This window comes from Meleagris gallopavo, chromosome 2, assembly GCF_000146605.3.
Source record: "Meleagris gallopavo isolate NT-WF06-2002-E0010 breed Aviagen turkey brand Nicholas breeding stock chromosome 2, Turkey_5.1, whole genome shotgun sequence".
Classification (NCBI taxonomy): Eukaryota; Metazoa; Chordata; class Aves; order Galliformes; family Phasianidae; genus Meleagris; species Meleagris gallopavo.
Genome location: NC_015012.2, coordinates 20,786,349 through 20,805,064, shown reverse-complemented (window position 1 = coordinate 20,805,064; position 18,716 = coordinate 20,786,349). Strand labels below are relative to the sequence as shown.

Below are 18,716 nucleotides of genomic sequence, written 5' to 3'. Positions count from 1 at the left end.
CCCGCCTCTCTGCTCGGCCTTCTGTCCCACCTCAAACTGGCTCGGCCCGGCGCTCTGTTCTAGGTTCCCGGGGTTCGTACTGCCGTGTCTGGGCGTTCACCCCGTGCAGGAGGTTTCTCCAGAAGAGCAACGCAGTGTTACTTTAAAGGTAAATTAGCGGCGGGTAGTCTGGTGCAGCTGTGATGTGCTGCTATGTGGACATGTCTGAGGGACAGGATGCCGTACAGAGACCTAGATAGGCTGAGCAGGGGGCACAGGAGAATCTTGTGAGGTTCAGCAAATCCAAGTTGTAAGATCTTGTACCTGGGTCATCACAACCCCCACTATCAGTACAAGCTGGGGGGTGTAAGAGTGGAGCACAACCCTGCCAAAAAGGACCTCGGAACACTAGCAGATGGCAAGCTGGACAGGAGCCGGCAATGCACCCTCACAGCCTGGAAAGCCAGCCGGGTCCTGGGCTGCACCAAAGAAGCACAGCCAGCAGTGTGAGGGAGGTGATCCTGCCCCTCTGCTCTGCACTGGTGAGACCTCACCTAGAGTGCTGTGTCCACGTGTAGAGTCCTCAGTACAGGACAGACGTGGACCTGTTGGAGTGCATCCAGAGAAGGGCCACAAGAATTATTCAAGGAATGTAATACCTCTCATACAAGAACGGGCTGAGAGAGCTGGGGCTCTTCAGAACAGAGAAGAGAAGGCTCCAAGGAGACTTGACAGCAGCTTTTCAGTATCTAGAGGGGGGCTGTAAGAAAGAAGGGTACAGACTCTTTATTAGGGTCTGTTGTGTTAGGACAGGGGGGCTTGGTTTTAAACTAAAAGAGAGGAGTTTTGTATTGAGATGGGATGTAAAAAAGGACTGGATGACCTTTGAGAGTCCTTTCCAACTCAAACAATTCTGTGATTCTATGCTATGGCTGCGCTGGAGATGCAGGGGGCTGCCCTGGTCTGCCTGATTTCCAGTTAGTTATGTTTCTGTAAAGTGGAGGACGCAGCAGACCAAACCCCAGGACCTCCAGCATAGCATCTGCCTGTGTGACTTCAGCAGCACTGAGAGCCATCTGGCCCCCGTAGTGATGCTGCTGGAAAGCAGTTCTAAAAATCCCAAGTGAACAGTTTGCTTACAGTGAACAGAATGCGTCTTGTTTGCAGATGGCCCTTTGTTAGCGTGGGACTGGGTGAATACCAGTTTTTGCCCTTAGCCTGGGGAGCTTGGAGAACTGCCTGCGGCCACGTAACATGACCAGACTGTGGGCTTTTTACTACTTCTGGTCCTATGGAAAGTTCACCTTGAAAGGAGGGGTCTTTGAGTAAAGCAGGAAAATCCTGCAGGTCTTTGAAATACCGCTGATGGCTCAACTTCCAGTAATAGCAAGTTTAAGGTACAAAATTTAAGAGAAGTGAAGGGAAGGGCTGATAGTACAAAGCTGGGAGAAGTGACTGACACAGCAGAAAGCTGTGCAGCTGCTCAGCAAGACCTGGGCATGCTAGAGAGTAGGGTAGAGGGAAACCTGATGAGGTTCAACAAGTGCAAGTGTAGGGTCCTGTGCCTACGGGGGAATAACTGTATGCATCAGTACAGGTTAGAGGCTGACCTGCTGGAAAGCAGCTCTGCAGATAAGGACCTGGGGGTCAACAGGTAGGCTGTGAGCCAACAGTGTGCCCCTGTGGCCAGGAAATCCAAATTAATCACAACTTTGCATTTATAAAGCTTCCACCTCAAGGTCAGTGAGGATTGCTTTTGTTCTTGCAGGATCTGGATGCAGCATTGCCACTTATAGAACTCTACAAAGATAAGTTGGTGGCAATTGGAGAAGTAAGTAGAATTCCAAAATGGGTTCAAATGTATTTGGCTTTGGCAGCATCTGCCACCAGAGTTACAAAATCTTAGTGAATGCTTGGCTTTGTATTTGTGATAAATATTGCTGGCGGTCTGAAAAAAAACCCACATCTAATTAATAGTTCTCTTAATGTACTCTCCTTCATAGATTTGCCCAAATCCCTGTTTTCCTTCGTTATATTGTTATTAGGAAATAGTTACCCTTGTTCAGGTCCTTTTTCCCTTCTGCAACACAGTCAGGCCAACCTCTGGTTTCAGCATGCCTTGGTGACTTACATAAGTCCCTTTTTCTTGTGATCCCTTGTCTGTCTCTATCCACACAATGTCTATTATATTATATTTCCTTGTAAACAAACCGAAGCTTGAGAACTTTAGGGTAGAGTCTGTCCCTTTGGTATATTGGTAGCAGAGGGGTTTGTGGCTGATTCTGCACTTGCTGGAGAATTGCAATTGTTGAGAGAACTTGGCTAAACGTGTCGTGTGTGGAGCCAGGAGTTGAACTTGGAATTGATCCTTGTGGGGTCCCTTCCAACTCAGGATGTTCTGTAATTCTGTTTTGTTCCTGTACTTTAACCAGGTTTTTGGTTTGTATAACAGTAAATTCGGCTTATTTGACTAAGTTTAAATTCTGTTTGAATGTATTTAGATAAAAAAATATATAAAATTAATGGGTAATTTTTTGCTAGAGATAGGACTAAGTTACAGGTTCAAGTCGGAAATTCAACTTAGATTGGAGATCCAGCTTTGAGATTTTATCTGAAATAATATTTAATAGTATATAAAAACTCAGAAAACTGCTTACAGATTAAAATGCTAAATACAGTCGCTGCCCTCAAATGCTTTCATAATTGAAAGCCTTGAGAATGAATTCCTTTCTGAATTAAGCTACAGTGTGGCTACAGTCTTTTTAATTGCCATCTTTCATAAATATGTTTCGGAATACCTTATAGGTTTGAAACTTTTTTTTTCTTTTTCTCTCTAGGCTATTGTGATTTAGTCAAGCATCAGACCTTTCTCATTTTTGTTCTTGTACCATAGGTTGGATTAGATTTCACTCCCAGATTCGCCAGCACAGATGAACAGAAGGAAGGACAAAGACAGGTTCTGATCAAGCAGGTTGAGTTAGCAAGAAAACTGGATTTGCCTTTGTAAGTTTTACTAACAGGAGAGTTTTCCGGATCTCAGTAACCTCTGTTACTGTTCCCAGGATTTATAATTACTAAGAGCCTCCCAAACTTACATGGCTTAAACTAGTATTAGTGTCCTGACAATCTCCAGCTTGAGATGTAATTACTGAATTTTGCCCATGAATACAGTGGAGTTCTTCTCTAGCCTGTCTTCACAGTGTTGTTGCTAAATATTCACCGTGGCTAAAATGATTTAAATACACATCTCTAGACTTTTTCCTGGTAAAAGTGCTAACACAGATTGTTTTCTTCCCAACATGCGATAGGTTCATTACAGCCTACTCTAGAGAGCCTGCTTTAGCAGGGAACTGGAGTAGATGACCTACAAGTGTCCCTTCAACCCCTACGATTCTGTGATTCTGTGATTTATGTTTATTGAAAAACAAATACTGTTGCTTAATTTCCTAATGCCAGGGCTCTCTCTCTTTCCTTTGCAGAAATGTTCACTCCCGCTCAGCTGGAAGACCAACCATTAATCTCTTAAAGGAGCAAGGTATGTTTCTAATGCATTTTTTCCCTCCTTATTTTTTGCCAACAGAATTTCGTAGAATTTCTTCAGTTTTATAATGCTTTCCTATCATTTTGTGCCCAAGAAACTTGTGAAGAGCAGTGCAGAGATTCTGCATTCACTTTTTGGTGGAGTCGAGGTCCAGTTTGAAGCTGATGTTGTGAACATGCTGTAAACGCTGCTAATAAATTGGTTTGTTTCTTTTCTCCAAGGTGCTTCAAAGGTGTTGCTTCACGCATTTGATGGGAAGCCATCTGTAGCCATGGAAGGGGTGAAAGCTGGATACTTCTTCTCCATTCCTCCTTCCATTATAAGGAGTGATCAGGTAACATTTGAAGGGGATCACTCCTGCTTGGTGCTTGGGGACTACAGGTGATAGTTGGCAGCTTAACGTGTTGGCAAACGTAACTACATTTTTACGGTGCAGCTCAAAGGAGTGCTTGGTTCTTTGGTTGTTTTTCATTAAGTCTATATAGTATAAAAGACTATCACAGATGTATGATTATAGTCACCTGATGCTTTTTGATAGAAGATCCCGCTTTCAGTTAAAATTGCCTTTTTACTTTGGTTATGTTTCTGTCTGGGACTTCTGCCATAGATGGACGTTTGGGGCAGAAATTTTGGCTAAAACAATTCAGCTATTCATGAGAAGCAATCATTAAGAAAATGAGCATTTTTTTCCCCTCATTTTATTGTGTTCTGATGAACTTTTCTTTGGAAATTTTTGATCCTGTAATGTTTTAGAGTAGGGAGATGACACATGGAAAAGGACTAGTTTCTATCTCAGTGCTATGGCACTTTTTGATCAAAAGGAAATCCCCTTACAATTGGCTAAGTTACAGGTCTTTGAAAAATGCTGATTATTCCATGGCATGCTGCTCAAAGCATCAGCTACAGTGTGTAAGATCAGCACTGGCCAGTTTCAGCCCTCAACTCAGTGAAATGCTGCTTCTGTTTCTACTGTGGGCTGCTGCAAACTATGCTGACTTCTCAGGTTAGTCAGCAGTCCGTTTCCATCCTGCACCATCATTTTCTGTGATAAGCTCAGAAAATGTACGACAAGAAAAGGCATCAGTCAAGTGGGAAGGTTGTGAGGGTGGATATGGCTGGGGATGTGGGCAGGAAGCTGCAGAAAGGAGAGCAGACTGGAGCTGAGTGGTAAAAGCAGAAAGGGGAAAAAGATATTAAAATGCTGTATATACAGAAAAGTGGTAGACTAAAACTGCATTGGCAATCTAATTCTGTGCAATATAATCACATAATTTGATAAAGTAATAAAGGATCCAGTATTCAGGTAAAAGTGCTTCAGATGTTTAGAGTCTCAAAAAATGGGATAATCCTTTTTTAAAGAGACATCTTGGGCAGTTCCTGGTATTCTTGCTGCCATTCTGAATTTGCTGATAGTATAATGACAGTGGCATCAGAGTCTTTGAACATTGCTTTTAAATGCAGAGCTTATCTTTATATCTTCTATTTTTTTCCCACAAGTCTAAGTGCATAAAACATTTGATAGTTCTCTTTATTGTCTTCAAGAAGCAGAAACTTGTGAAAGTGTTACCTCTGGAAAATATATGCTTGGAAACCGACTCTCCTGCTTTGGGGCCTGAAAAACAGGTAAATGATGGGGGGGATTTCTATGTTTGTATATCCACAATGACGCCTTGTGGGTGTTAGTTGCTAGCATGGAAGAGAAGAGGAGTGTAGGCGTGACAAGGGATGAAGATTGCCAGGTAGAAATTTTGAAACGTACAGTTCAGAGAAATAGCTATGGAGGTAATTTTCCAGCCTGAAGCTGGGAAAGAAAAAGAAATTCCAGAAAGGTTTAAAGGGGAAAATGATTCAACGACAATAGATATCTGTAATTTCTGTACCATACATAGGCACAGTGTAACTGAAGGTGTGTCAGGAAGTGAATCTGAAGCACTTGCCATCTGGAGGGATCTGTTATTTGGTCTGTTTGATTTTTGTTTTTTTTTTAATCCAGGTGAGAAATGAACCAAAAAATGTTTACATTGCTGCAGAATATATTGCTAAAATTAAAGGAATTCCAGTTGAAGAAGTTATAGAAGTGACGACACAGAATGCACTGAAAGTATTCCCCAAACTTCGGAACTTTCTTCAGGTATAGACTTAGAAACTGATGTTGTTGAAATGATGTAATGATGTAATATGTAATGTTGAAATGATGTTATGATGTAATAAATAAAACCAACACACATCTTGGCCTTAAGAGGAGTTTTGCTATCAGAGAGGTCAAGAAGTGAGCACAGTGTTGTACAGATACAAATTACAATGAATATACTGAGTTCGTCAGAGGTCTTCTGTGTACAACATTATTGGCTTTTAAGTGTGATAAAGATACGTTGTTCTTCATTCTACTGACTGGAAGTCACTTGTCTGTGGCCCCACGTGTGTGTTATGTTAGCTCCACTAGGACCTGCTTGAAAACCCCAGAAGGAAGGATGTGCTGTGTGTCAGTCAGACAGGGCTCCGAGCAGGGCAGATGTAGCAGCTTCAATTCTTTTTGATATGCAGCTGGAGGGAAAGAATGGCAGTCCTTCTACTTTCCCCCTCCTTTTCCTCGCATATAGTAACTTAACAGGCGTTCAGATCTTGGTTATTTTGAGAGGGGTGTGCTTTTATTATTTTTTGAATAGCTCTCAAAGGAAGAACTTTGGATTTGGTCTTATCTGCAGGCCTACTCTTCTGTCTGCCCAGTATCAGGAGACAGGGAATGTGAGAGGGTAACAAATTCAATGTTCTGAGATCTTAACAGAATCCACGGCAGACAAGTCCCTCTCTGATTGCCAGTGTTCTAAAAACTGGATATTATGTTGTCTCACAGTACCTTGTAGGAACTGAAATGTGCTGAAATACTGAGCAGAAATCTGTTGACTTAAACAGTGAAGAGGTGAATTAGAAATGACACTTGTTCTGAGGGCCAAGTAGGGAGGTACAGGCCTTGTCTCCCTGGGGGTTGTTGGTGGCTTAGTGAAGAAAATAGGGACTTATTAGTTTTCAGTCCATGACCACTTTTGGTAGAAAATCCAGGAGCAAGAGTATTTGGCTTTAAGATTGGGCACACATGATTTTCCAGGTTAGGCTTCTTCCTGTCTTCTTGCTTAAGCATCTTCCTGAATGCCCCTTTGGAAAATGGATTGTAATGCCCTATTCTGAATTCATCAGATGTCTGCCTTTCTGTGGGTTGGAAGAGGAGGAGAGATAATATTGTCTTGATTGGCATATGAGGTTGCTAGCAGTAAATAGCTTAGAACTGAATACTTCTGCCTTACAGGTTTTTATTTGCTGTTTTGAGGATTAAGATGGAGAAAGTGTCAGCTGTCCAGTAAAATAGAAATGGGAGCAAAACCTTGTGATATAAGGCATACCCACACTGTAGTATTCTGCTGTCTACGCAGAATTACTTTATCAAATTTAAATATTTGTTTCTAAGCAGTCTTGCAGCACACAACAAAACGTGAAGAATTAGCCTATGTTACAGTGTGCACGCAGATCAGCACAGCTTGAGTCTCCTGAAGCTTTGACCCAGAATAGTTAGGGCCATTTGTTATCCTGGATCTACACGCACCAGTTCCACTGAATTAGTGAATGATGCAGTTTACCTCCAGGTGGTGCTAGGGAACAGGTGTGCAATAGTCTTAAATTATATGATATTAATGATTATATTGTCACAGGAGATGCTAAGCAGGTGATAACAGGCTACCTTACATGTGCTTCATTTTGACTGTGAAGCATGGGAATGCAAACATGTATGGAGAAGAACGAGAAGCTGTACCAGCTCTGGGGTGCTATTTGGTTGGCTTTGCTAGTCCTGCACCTGCAGCTGGCACTGAGGGCAGCAGGCTCTGGAAATAAGCTTGTTTCTTTGCACAGAAGATCAACTTTTCTGTGTGTGGCAAGGAGGTCAAGCACATGTGTGCTGAACGCTAGTGCAGCCAGTGTGGTTGTCGGGATGAGTCCTGTCCCCTTCCTGTGTAGCATGGGGCACTGGAGTAGCCAGGAGTGTGCTGAGGGACAGATTCAATCCAAGTTCAGCTGGGTATCAAGTTGAGCTTTCAGGAATCCTGAGAGGAAACAAGAGAGAAAGCTCAGAACCTGTGGAGATGCAGCTTTCCTGTTCTGTCATGCCTTTAGCTTGCTGGGCCAGTAGCAGCCCCAGTGAGCTCTCACAGCACTCCAGAAGAGCAGTGCTTGGGTGTCTCCAGCTTTGTGTCTGTGAAAAGCAGGCCACAGAAATATTAAATGAGCTGCCCAGTGGCTCCTGATGTTGGCAGCAAGATGAAGAATAGTCAGTCTTTGAGCTCTACCCTCAACCATCATTTTCCCCTTGGATACTCCCAACAGCAGACCTGGTAGTATGGCTTTTCTTGTCTGTCTTGCAGGCTCTATGAGGAGTGATAGAAAAATGAAGAAAGGTTTGTGATTTTTTTGTAAAAAATAGTGCCTTCAGGATGCCTCATTGGCTACTCAGTGCTCAGTCTTTGGTGCAGCTCTGGTGAGTATAGCTCCTGCTGGAAGAAAAGCCCCGTGTCACTTGGTGCTTTCCAAGTTAAAAGACAGCACACAGATGGGCATGAGGAACTCCCATGTGTACAGGATTACAGTGGATGCATCGCTCGGTACAAGATACACGTCATGAGGGGGATGCAGGGTGATAGTTATGTGAATGTACTTTCCACAGAGTGAGCTTGTGGTTTGTTTCTGGAGGGCTGCAAGTGCAGCAACCTCGCAGAGCCCTTCTGAAGCTTCCTTTGAAGGCCTGCTTCTGCCAAATACTGGGGTAAGCTGTGAGGCTAAGTAGTTTTTCAAGATTCTAACGTGGGAACAAGTGAGAAGGTGACATTAAGGCCAAGCAGATAAGATGTGTTATCCTTTTACTCATTGTGATAAGAGTTTGAACAAATTGACCAAAGGCGTTTGGTGGAGGTGCTTTCAGCTGGCTCCTATGCAATGCATAGATAGGCTCTTTAGAAGCAGAAACAGTAAATAATTGGCTGGAAATGCAAGTTTTATCACTAATGAGCTTCTGCTTTTGTTTGTTTTTTTTTTTTTTCATTAATGCTGACTGGGGCCTTTGTTTTCATTACAGAGCAGGAAAATGAATTTAAGAAAGTTACTGGCATAGCAGAAAGGTTTGTTGTCCTTCTCTTTGCTTTCTATATGGAATTAAAAAAGACACAATTGGGATCAAAGAAAAGTTACAGGCTGCCACAGCACCTCATTGTCTCAGTGCTTTCCTTTCCAGCAGGTGGTTATCCCTCCCTTTGTGCCCCAAGACTGGTTTTCCATGGACATGAGATCTCCCTTCCTGCCCTGAGCGCTAGCCATCTTTTGTGCCCTGTAATGCTGTGAGTCATGAAGCTGTGAAAAATAATGGTGGAGAGAAAAAAACACTGAGGCACTAGGACATGCAGCCCACTCTGTCCAAAGCTGTTCCTTGTGGCACTGCGATGGGTTACACTTGGGTTTTGTCTCCGTTAATGTTAGGAGGGCATGTTAGGATCTTGGGTTTATTTTGGCTATGCCAGGACTGTGCGTTCTGAGTAGTTAAAGCTGATGCTTGGCTTCTTATCAGCCCAGCCGCAGCTGGGCTGTCTCTGTGTTAACAGAAGAGAACACACTGCACAAGTAGCACAGACATTTTCTTTCCAAGGGACTTGGGACCTCCACATCATGGCAGTCCCACTCTCCTGTGTGTGCCCTGTGATGCTCCCATCACAGCCCTGCAGTCCCCCCCACTCCCAGCTGCTTCATTCCCAGCTCCCCACGCATTTCCCTCATCCCTGCTGTGGTACTACCCTGTGGGACCAGACCTCCTTGCACTATACTGCCATGGCTGGGAAACTAGAGGGCTGGGGGTTATCTGGCAGGAAGGGCTGTCCTTGTGATGTGCGCTGCTGGAAGGGGAGGCTTTGAAGTTTCAGTTGGCCCAGGCTTGTTGCTATAAAAACACAGAGAGAGCACTTTTGAGCTCAGAGTCTTTCTGGACACACAACAAAGAAGAAGGAAGCGAACAAACAGAGCACAGTGGGAAGAAGTTAACTGGAGCACCATGTGGGGAGCTCCCATCAAAGCACCCCTGGATAACTCCCCTTCTGTTCTGGGGTCACTGTTCCTGCCTGGGGAGCTCCGAGTGGAAGCTGAGCTTTGTGCTAGCACCATGTAACCTGCACAGGTGGATGTCAGTACCCTCTGAAAACATCCAGTACCAATCTGTGTATATATGTGGAACTTTATCCAAAGAGGCTCCTTGTATCAGGATGTTCAGAATCGGGGATGAGGCATCTGCACAAAACACAGGTTCACATATGTTCACACACACAATAAGCCAAAGCAAGCGTTGAAGTATTTTACTGCATAAACGATGATCCACTAAGAGATTTAAGAAGGACAATTAGCCAGCACATCTCAGATTGGATGTAAGGTACCTCACAGGCTTTCCATCCTGTCTCCCTATGGAGATCCCATGTTATGGTTCTTAACTGTTTTTCATTAGTACCTGTACTGTCCTCTTGCTGGTAACCAGGTTATACTTATCTGATGGTACCGCTCAGGGTTTATACATGTGATAATCCCAGTTTTGTCCCAAGCTGCATGACACAGCAGAGGAAAGGTCCTCATTGAAGCAAGTGGAGAGAAAAGATAGAGGGCTGCTTTCTCTCTATGGGACTTTGCCAGTGATCTTCTAATGCATAGCTGTACCAGCCAGCATGCCTCTGGGCTACTTGTTCTTAGAAAACCCCATCTGGACTCCAGCTTTCAGCCCTCGATAGGTGACTTAGAATGGAGGAGGGAGGATGAGAGAGAGGTACAAATCTTGTTCTTGTGTAGATCTCTTAGTGCATTAACACCCATAGCTTAGTTGTGTTATTTTTGTGTAGACTGACAAACCTTTGGAAACAGATTGTTGTAAGAAAGATCTGTATCTGTTTGAAAGCCCTTTTTCTGTTGTAGATAGCAGTTCTCTACCCAGTGGTCAGTATTTAGGAAAAAAACACCAGTTACCACCACCAACAAAAAGTTTGATTTCATAAATATGAACCTGAGGAACACCAAGATCAAATTTCTCTTGTTTTTATACGTGACTGTGTTACTGTAAATAAGCATGCTGTGTGCAGTTCATACACGTGGGGAGAGGTCACAGCTATACCTACACAGGTGCCCAGAGCACTAACAATAAAAACAAACAAAATCTAGTACAGCATTTCCAAAGATTCTCTTAAACTTCAGACAGGTGCAAATAGGAGCAAGAAGGAAGTAGCATCTGGCCTGTGGTGACCAGCAGAAAATAAATTTGTAGAAAATCAGAGCTCACAGTCGCTTTGCCATGTGCTGTCCACGTGATCTGGCCATAAAGCCGCTCTGAGTGATGGAGAGAGGGTGGTTTGTGATTGAGGTGTCCTCATACAGGTTACTGCCAGCTATTACGTGTATACCCTTTGGACCTAGCATAACAGCTGCAAAAGTAGGGCTGGATAATAGCCATCCAATCTTAGGAGCCTGATCAGAATAGCATTAGGAGTGAGTCAGTATAAGGGGAGATGTGAAAATACCTTTACACCTGACTTCTGATATGACTTATGCTGCTAAAAGTGTTAAAAAAAAAATAGAGATCAGGATCTGTGGAAAGGTACAGCTGTCCATGTTCCATCTGGGAAATCACTGCAGGATAGTGCTTTTCTCCTGGAGTAATTAAGTAATTCAGGTAAGAACAATGAACTTGCTCAGTGAGACACTCTGCTTTTTGAAGGCATGGGTTTGCATTGAGCAAAAATGCGTGTTCTCATTCAGCCAGCAAATGATTGCTTCCCTTGAGGGGGAAGGTCAGTATTGCTCCTCGTTTTATTTTGCAGTGTGTGCAGGATGCAGACTTAGGCACAACTTTGGAACTGATCACCGAGATGTCTTGTAACTATGCCTCTGCTGACAGACTGGTGCCTGCATCTCTGCCTGAACATGTGGCTCTGTGCTCAGGAAGCTCTTCAGTGCTGGGCTGGTGGTGCTGCTTGGTTTTGGTCTGGTACCAATGTAATCACAATGTGCAAAACCTTTACTACTTTTCTGGAATGGGACCTACTTGGCTGTTATCTTTACTTTTCTTCCAGCCATTACAAGGCACGATCAGGCTATCTGTCCTTGCAGAGTTCCTGGAAGCTGTTTCAGCACACTATAATTAGATTGCATTAGGCTTGGCCTTTTGCTTTATCTTCCCGCTATCGTTCTCCAATATCTGAATCAATGCAGAAGGAGAAGTGATTGATGGGGAGGCTGTGGGTGAGCAAGGGTGACTTACATGCCATGGAAAGTATCAGTGATGTCAGTGCTTGCTGCAGACCTGTTTCCCTTTGGAGTTAAAATGAGATGCTGGGATTTGATCAAGGCCTCATGTAGCAGCTTGGAGCTGAGCCTTCCACAGGCTGTTTTTAAGTGCTTTGAAATGAGAGGCTGAACTTCTTCACTTCGCTGCTACTCACTGAAATACTGCTGCTTCTAGCACCCATACATTTACCCTGGGAAAAACTGCACTACCATGAGAGTTACTGACTGTGCAGTGAGGAAGAAAAGGAGGTGACAGTGAGCAGGCATCTGGGGATGTTGCTGAGCATAGTGTACCCAAGCCACCAGCCCAGCTGGGGCTGACCAGGGTGTTCTTTCACCAGTGTGTTCAAGTAACCTATGGTCTTTCATGAGCTCTGTGAGTCTGCTTGCTGACATCCAACACAGCTTTTGTCCTGTGCATAGCTCCAAGGGGCCCAAGTTCTTACTGCCTGTGAAGAGAAGTAAGCAATCAAAAGTTATTCTCAGGACCGAAGTTATTTCCTCTTCATTCCTCTCCTAGAGTTTCTAAAAGCTGCCAGCCATTTGTACCGTCTGAGGTCTTAAGGAACATAAATGCTCTGTTTAGCCTGTATTTGCAGTTCACTGGATTATCTCCAGAAGCTTAAACAGTCTGAATGCCACTCTGGCAGATCTGGTTCCTGTTTTGAATGTTGCTATATTGATTTCTGTAGTGAGATTGACCTTGTCATGTGCTATTCTGCCTTGTTTTGTTTTCTTAGTAGCACCAGAAATTAATTAAACAGATTCCATGTAGGAGAATGGATCCAAACAGTGAGTGCTTCCCTTGGTCCAAACAAATAGGTTCAGTCAGGTAGATCAGTCCCCTTACTTAGGCTCGTTTAAAACTCTCTTCCTGTGTTCTCTCTAAACCTAATGCACTGAAAAGCCTTAGTGTAATGTAACACAATGTTTTCTTTTTTACTGGCCTGGTCTTGTTATTTCGTATGAGAAGAGTCACAAGGATTTGGAAAGATAAATAATTTTTAAATCAGCATGTCAGCTTTCAGGCTGAGATTATGTGATAGCTGCTTCAGTAAAGCATGCCAGCGAATGCGTTCATCGACACCTTGGAGAACACCAAATGATCTCCCCCACAGTAAAAGGGAGGAGAACTTTCCCTGAGATGTTCTGGCTTTGCGGCTAATCTGAAACAGTCTGAATCTTGCTGGGTGTACTATAAAGAGAGCTGTCTGAAGGGGTCTTTGAAGAATGCTTGCAGTGCTTTCCCAACAAAGGAGCAGAAAAAGTCCCTTTTGGTGTCTGGATGGCTGAGTTCCTGTTCAAGTGATGTAGGCTGCAGGAATGTTATTGCATTTTCCATAATGTGCTATCACAGCCAGGGGCCTGGGCAGGCATTGTTTCTTTTTAATTCAAGTCTACACAAAAAAAATCCCTCTGATTTTTAGTTATGCTGAGGTCAGCCAACATCTTCCCTATGGAATAGATGTAGGCCGTTAAGAAACATGGCTCTCTTCCTGCTGATAACTTCTTCAGAGAGAAATTGGGAACTTCAAGCTGTTAGTAAATATTTGGGTTTCCTCTGTAGTAAGAGTAACAACATTTCTCAAGATCGGGTGAGCAATCTGTCTTTATAATACAAGTACATTTCCATACTTGGCTCTTAGTAGATCCAAATCCACATTTCTCTTCCATCTAGTTTTTAAAGAGTGTGCATGTGGTTGCGATGAAGCAGGTAGTAAAAGAGAGTCGTGAAACTGAAGTCCCGTTGTGGTGTTTTTTCACAAGTGTACTACAATAAATTGCTGCAGCTCTCAAGTTATCTGAGACCTCCTAGAAGTGAAGGTGATGTTTATCCTTATTCCTTTGAATGATGCTTTCATTGGCCAGTTGTTCAACATCCTACCAAAGCTGTCAGACACGTGGCAATTTTTTCTTAATGTTAACGTGGCTTTTCTAATCACTTCTGTCCCACAGTCCTTTGCTAACTGAGGCTGATGTCATTTGATCTCTCTCACAAGAGAACTTGAGATTGAGACTGTCTGCCATTGTGTGTTGCTGCAGAGAACAGAGTATTAGGGGAAGAGTTAGTGCAGTAACAACAAAAAATGCTTTGAGGCTCTTCTCAAAATTTAACCACTGTTTGGATGAATGAGTACTTGTTGAAAATGAGAATGTTCCTTAAAGGCAACCCTCTGCATCTCGTGATTTTTATTAATTGTTGTGAACGTGGGCACTTTGTTGTTGTTTACTGTTTATAAAGGATTCAGATGGAGGGTACACTTTTTGTGATAGGTGAAGAAGCTCTTATCCATGCTGAATAAGAACCCAACACATTTTACCTACTGGATTTGTTCACTTTTTATCTATGTGTCTGTCTGTCTGTCTGTCTATCTATCTGTCTGTCTGTCTATCTATCTATCTATCTATCTATTTTAAACACAAATTCTGTGTATGTAATATTTTTTCCCCACTTGCTTTGCTTGGAAACTCAGGAGAAAAATTCTGTTATATATAACAGACTGACAGCTGACTACAAAAGGAAAACCAGATGGCAGCACAGCAGAAGCACCAGATGTACCTTTCTCCATCTTTTGTGTGGATGGAGATATCTCAGAATGTTAATTTCTAATATTATTTACAGAAGAGTACCCTGCTCACTTACCACTCCCCATGTTTCAAAATTGAGAACTTTCCTCTGATGCTTAAGTAAGAGTATATTTCTGTGTGCCTGCCAGTATAAAAAATTTGTGTACAGGACACAGACAAACATTCCTGCTATGGGCAATTATGCTCCAAAATTAAGTTGCCCAAACGAGCACCTGGAGTTAATCTACGAGCAAACTTCAGTTAAGTGCTTTGTATTGCAGATGCCCATTCTGTGAGAGAGATTAAGGCTTTATGTTGCGAATATTGCTGGAATGAGGACTGCATAGGAGGAAGAGGATGTTTACATTTTCCCTGTATTCTCTTAACAGCTTTCAATGAAGAAATTTAAACATGCAACTCTTTGACCACTTTATTTCAAGTCCAGCTTACAGAGGTTTGTTTGATACCTTGCTAAAATAGCTCATTTCCAGCTCAGTTGGAACTTCAGATCTTTTGTTCTGAATTCACTTTCTTAAGCTGCTGTTAGATTTTTATTATTATTATTATTTTTGTGTAAAGACAAGTACACAGTGCATTTCTTCAATGGAGATTGTCCCTGCACTGAGATCAGCGTAACTGGGAGTTGAGTGCTTTGTAAAACAACATTTAAATTCTTGACAGTAAAGACTGACACGGTTTGAAACATTACAAACAGAAAATCCTGGAAATCTGAATTCTGTGCCAGGTGCACACAAAATATTGGAAAATTCCAATTTTATTTTTGAAGAAATGTTGTTTTGGCAACATTCTACTGTGCCAGTGCCAATGAAATGTTCATTTCAGATTCCTACCCTTAGGCTCAAGTTTCACCAAGATACAAATACTTGTGGATTTCTAGGTGAAGGTTTAGATACTGTTGTGAGGTTTGGAAGAATGTGACTAGGAGGAAGCTAGTTAGGAAGTTAGTGGAAGCTAATTATACCTTGAAAGCAGTACTATATAGCTGACTTTATTTTGTTATATGCTCCGAACTGAAATAAAAAGGCACCTTCTGAACGATGTTTCATCCACAGATGGCATTATCTGAAAGATAAAATTTAAGTTTGGAAATCATTATGAAAATACATCACTTTTTCAATATTACAGTAACAGGATCAGATTTTGGATGAGAGGCTAGATTGGAAAAGGTTAGCAACAGTTCTAAGCTAAATTTGTCCTGCAGACCTTGACACCAGTCTTCTGTTTTTTGCTTCATAAATTATCCGTGAAACATAGAACTCCAAGGATGCACATTTTAAGTGAGCTCCTCCAGTGGCTGTTTCTCAGAGGAGAATTTTCTCCTGCTGTTCAACAACATTCTTGGCCCTGCTTCTCATGCAAACAGATGTAAATCAGAAGTAATGGTTGTGAAGCCTATGAAATACAGCAGTGTAAAAAGTTAGTATGCAAGTATCAAAGATTTTTCCTACTGCTGTTAATTTACTCTGTCTTTTCCTTTCCTGTTTAGAAAGGTACTTCTGGAGATAAATCACATGTCCCGGAGATTAAATTGCATTGACTTTACCACTTCAAAGTCAGCCTGGTTTTACTTTACTAACACCAGTGTAGCTATGGCAGTGATATACTTAACTTCAAGTTGATGAGTTATGAAGAAACTTACTTCTTTCTGGAAAAAATCCACTTTATTTCCTTCTGGGAGCTAACTTTCATCCAGGTGCTCATTCTTCTGCCAGGTTTAGGATCTTCCCTAAAGTCTCCTGTTGACCTCCACTGCTTTGAGGGCAACATATCCTCTGAGGTGCAAGCCAGGTTGTGCCTCTTCTCCCTCATACCAAGCATCTGCACTGCCTTGTTACGTCCATTGCAACCAGGTGCTTTTCTCACTGCCTCAGACATCATTTTGAGAAAGATGTTCAGTTATTTCATCTGTGTGAGAGATTCCTGTGCTGAAAGCAAATGAAGCTTTGTGTGTTGTGATGCAAAGACGATACTGTCTGTCTGCCGTGAAAGTCAAAGCTCAGATGCATCTGCAACTCTAGAACAGGTTGAACTTGAACCTTACTCAGAGCCCGCCAGCACTAACTCTGCCTGCTGCACAGTCAGTAGTGTAACAGTAGGAAAAAGAAGAATGAGAGAAGAACAAAGCCTCATTTCCTATGTCTGTAGGGGTAAATGTTATCATTGGATGAACTGCAAGGTCATCTAAAAACAATGGAAAAAAAAAGTTAAATGAAATCAGATCACTGTTTACATCTTCTTTGGAAAGACAAGAACTATACCTATGTTCCCAAAAAATTGTGGTCCTTTCCTCAGCTGCAAGGCCTACTACAGAGTGAAATTCTCCTATGTCTGAATGAGCTGGAGGGATGGAAGAGCTCCCAGCTCATCCTAAATACTGAACAGTGACTATCCCAGGCCAACTCTGTGATAAGAACTGCTCTAGAAGTGGAGCAGTGTAGACAGCTGGGCTCCAGTGACCACAAACAGATAGTGTTGGAAGTATCAACATGTGGCCTCAAGATATTTTTTCAGCACATTTACTGACATGTTACACTGACACACCTAAAGTGAAAGCAGACTCTTCTGTTCTTTGATATCTAAGAAGAAGAGGAACCAAAACAAAGTCCTATTTTTAACAAAGCTGTGCTTCTGCAGCAAGTAGCACTTAAACTCTGAAGTCAGCCATAATAAATGAATTTACCCAGCACCTGGTCTGATGCAAGAGAAGTACAGCTAGATCATGTTTTTTCTTGGCATTCCAAGGAGGCATTCCAAGTGAAGGAGGCAAAGAGAGCCTGAATCTGATGTAGATAGCTTAATTGCAAAAAAAAGCAGCTTGCTTATCTGTGATCTGTGAATTCAAGATTTGCTTCCTGTAGTCTCTAAAAATCTACAGTGCCTGCAGTCATCACTATTGTGTCTTAGGTAAGTGCTCAGGGAAAGCAAATATATCCAAGTTACAATTTTGAAGAATGTGTTCATAGTATTATTCATGCTCTAAATTAGATCAGGAACTGTGGCTTAAATAGATCACCTGATGTTAACTAAAATACCAAATCATAATTAGCGAGGAAAATTAAGGCTGGTGGCTAAGCCCGTCTACCACTCATACACAAATCTGATTAGGCTCAAACATATGCACCAACAATTTGCAGTATGTTATTTGCTGAGCACACGCAAAATAATTTCCCACAGAAGCCAGTAACAAACTTAAATATTTTGGTATTTTCCTAATGCTCTTTGGAGAACAATCCATTTTTATAATGGCACATTGTCCAGAGCAGCAGAATTATAAATCATGGTGGGGTTGCCAGATACCATTCCTACACAAACACATACCGGGCAAAGTTGTAGGGAATATCACTTACTGAGGTGACAAATGACGGCCTACACATGCTGCACGTGAGCCACACAGCCTGATTTCTGGGGGGTACGTCACATCAAACTGCAGAGATTGGGTGGAAACAAGGAATGCTTTGCCCATGGCACTTGATGCAGTGAAAGACCAGGGTAGAGGCACATTCCCTAGTGCCAATCCTGGGCATCTTTTGCTTCCAGTCAGGCCTTCATCTTTGCCCTCTGCATCTTAACCCATCAGCGCATTCCTTCGCACCGCAGCTGCAAAGAGACAAACCTATGGGCTGAGGGGAGCACTGGCCGTTTCCTTGGAGCTGTCTGTGGCGGGGCAGCAGCGGATGCAGCCTGCAGTGTACCTGATGGGAGGGCTACCAACAGACCTGCAGCCACCTGGCCCTGAGGCACAGGGTGCGTAAACTGAGAAAGAGCTTATGGGAATGACATTATGCTGCTGCTCCCTCGGGGACATTATGGGGATTATTTACATCATTTCTGTCTCCATATGCTTCCCCATCGTCTGCACTGAAAGACTTCCGAGGGTCATGCTAAAAGGTTGTAAATAGAGAATACAAGGGCAGCCTGTCGGCAAGGAACACCGCTCAGAATGCGACTCAGCACCAGGAATAAGCAGGGACCGTTCTATCCAGAAAGGCGGCGGGCGTCGATACAGAAACAGCACCTTCTCGCCGTGCTCTGCAAGCAGCCCACACCTGGCGGTGGAGCAGCTAACTGCGCGGAGAACGCCCGCAGTTGGAGGCAGCCGCGCCCGGCTCCGCGCAGCACCGCCTCCCGCCCCGCCCCGCCCTCCCTTGGCTTCCATTGCCCGCGCCGGGTGGCCGAGGTTGCTTTCAGCTCGGTGGCGGAGCGCTGACTTGGCAGGACGGTGAGCGCCGGCGGAGCGAGGCTGAGGCCGCCGCTGCCG

At 43.2% G+C, this 18,716-nt stretch overlaps 1 protein-coding gene across 1 annotated transcript; it reads left to right on the top strand.

The window, feature by feature from the left end:
* Position 1: 1 nt before the first annotated feature.
* On the top strand, positions 2–14,709 carry TATDN3 (TatD DNase domain containing 3; the record flags this gene model as incomplete). The annotated part of the gene is made up of 8 exons (XM_031552166.1): positions 2–148; positions 1,748–1,810; positions 2,873–2,982; positions 3,459–3,514; positions 3,742–3,854; positions 5,063–5,143; positions 5,514–5,651; positions 11,404–14,709. Coding segments are annotated over 8 exons (1,032 nt in total), but the record flags the coding sequence as incomplete, so codon positions are not given.
* Positions 14,710–18,716: the final 4,007 nt, after the last annotated feature.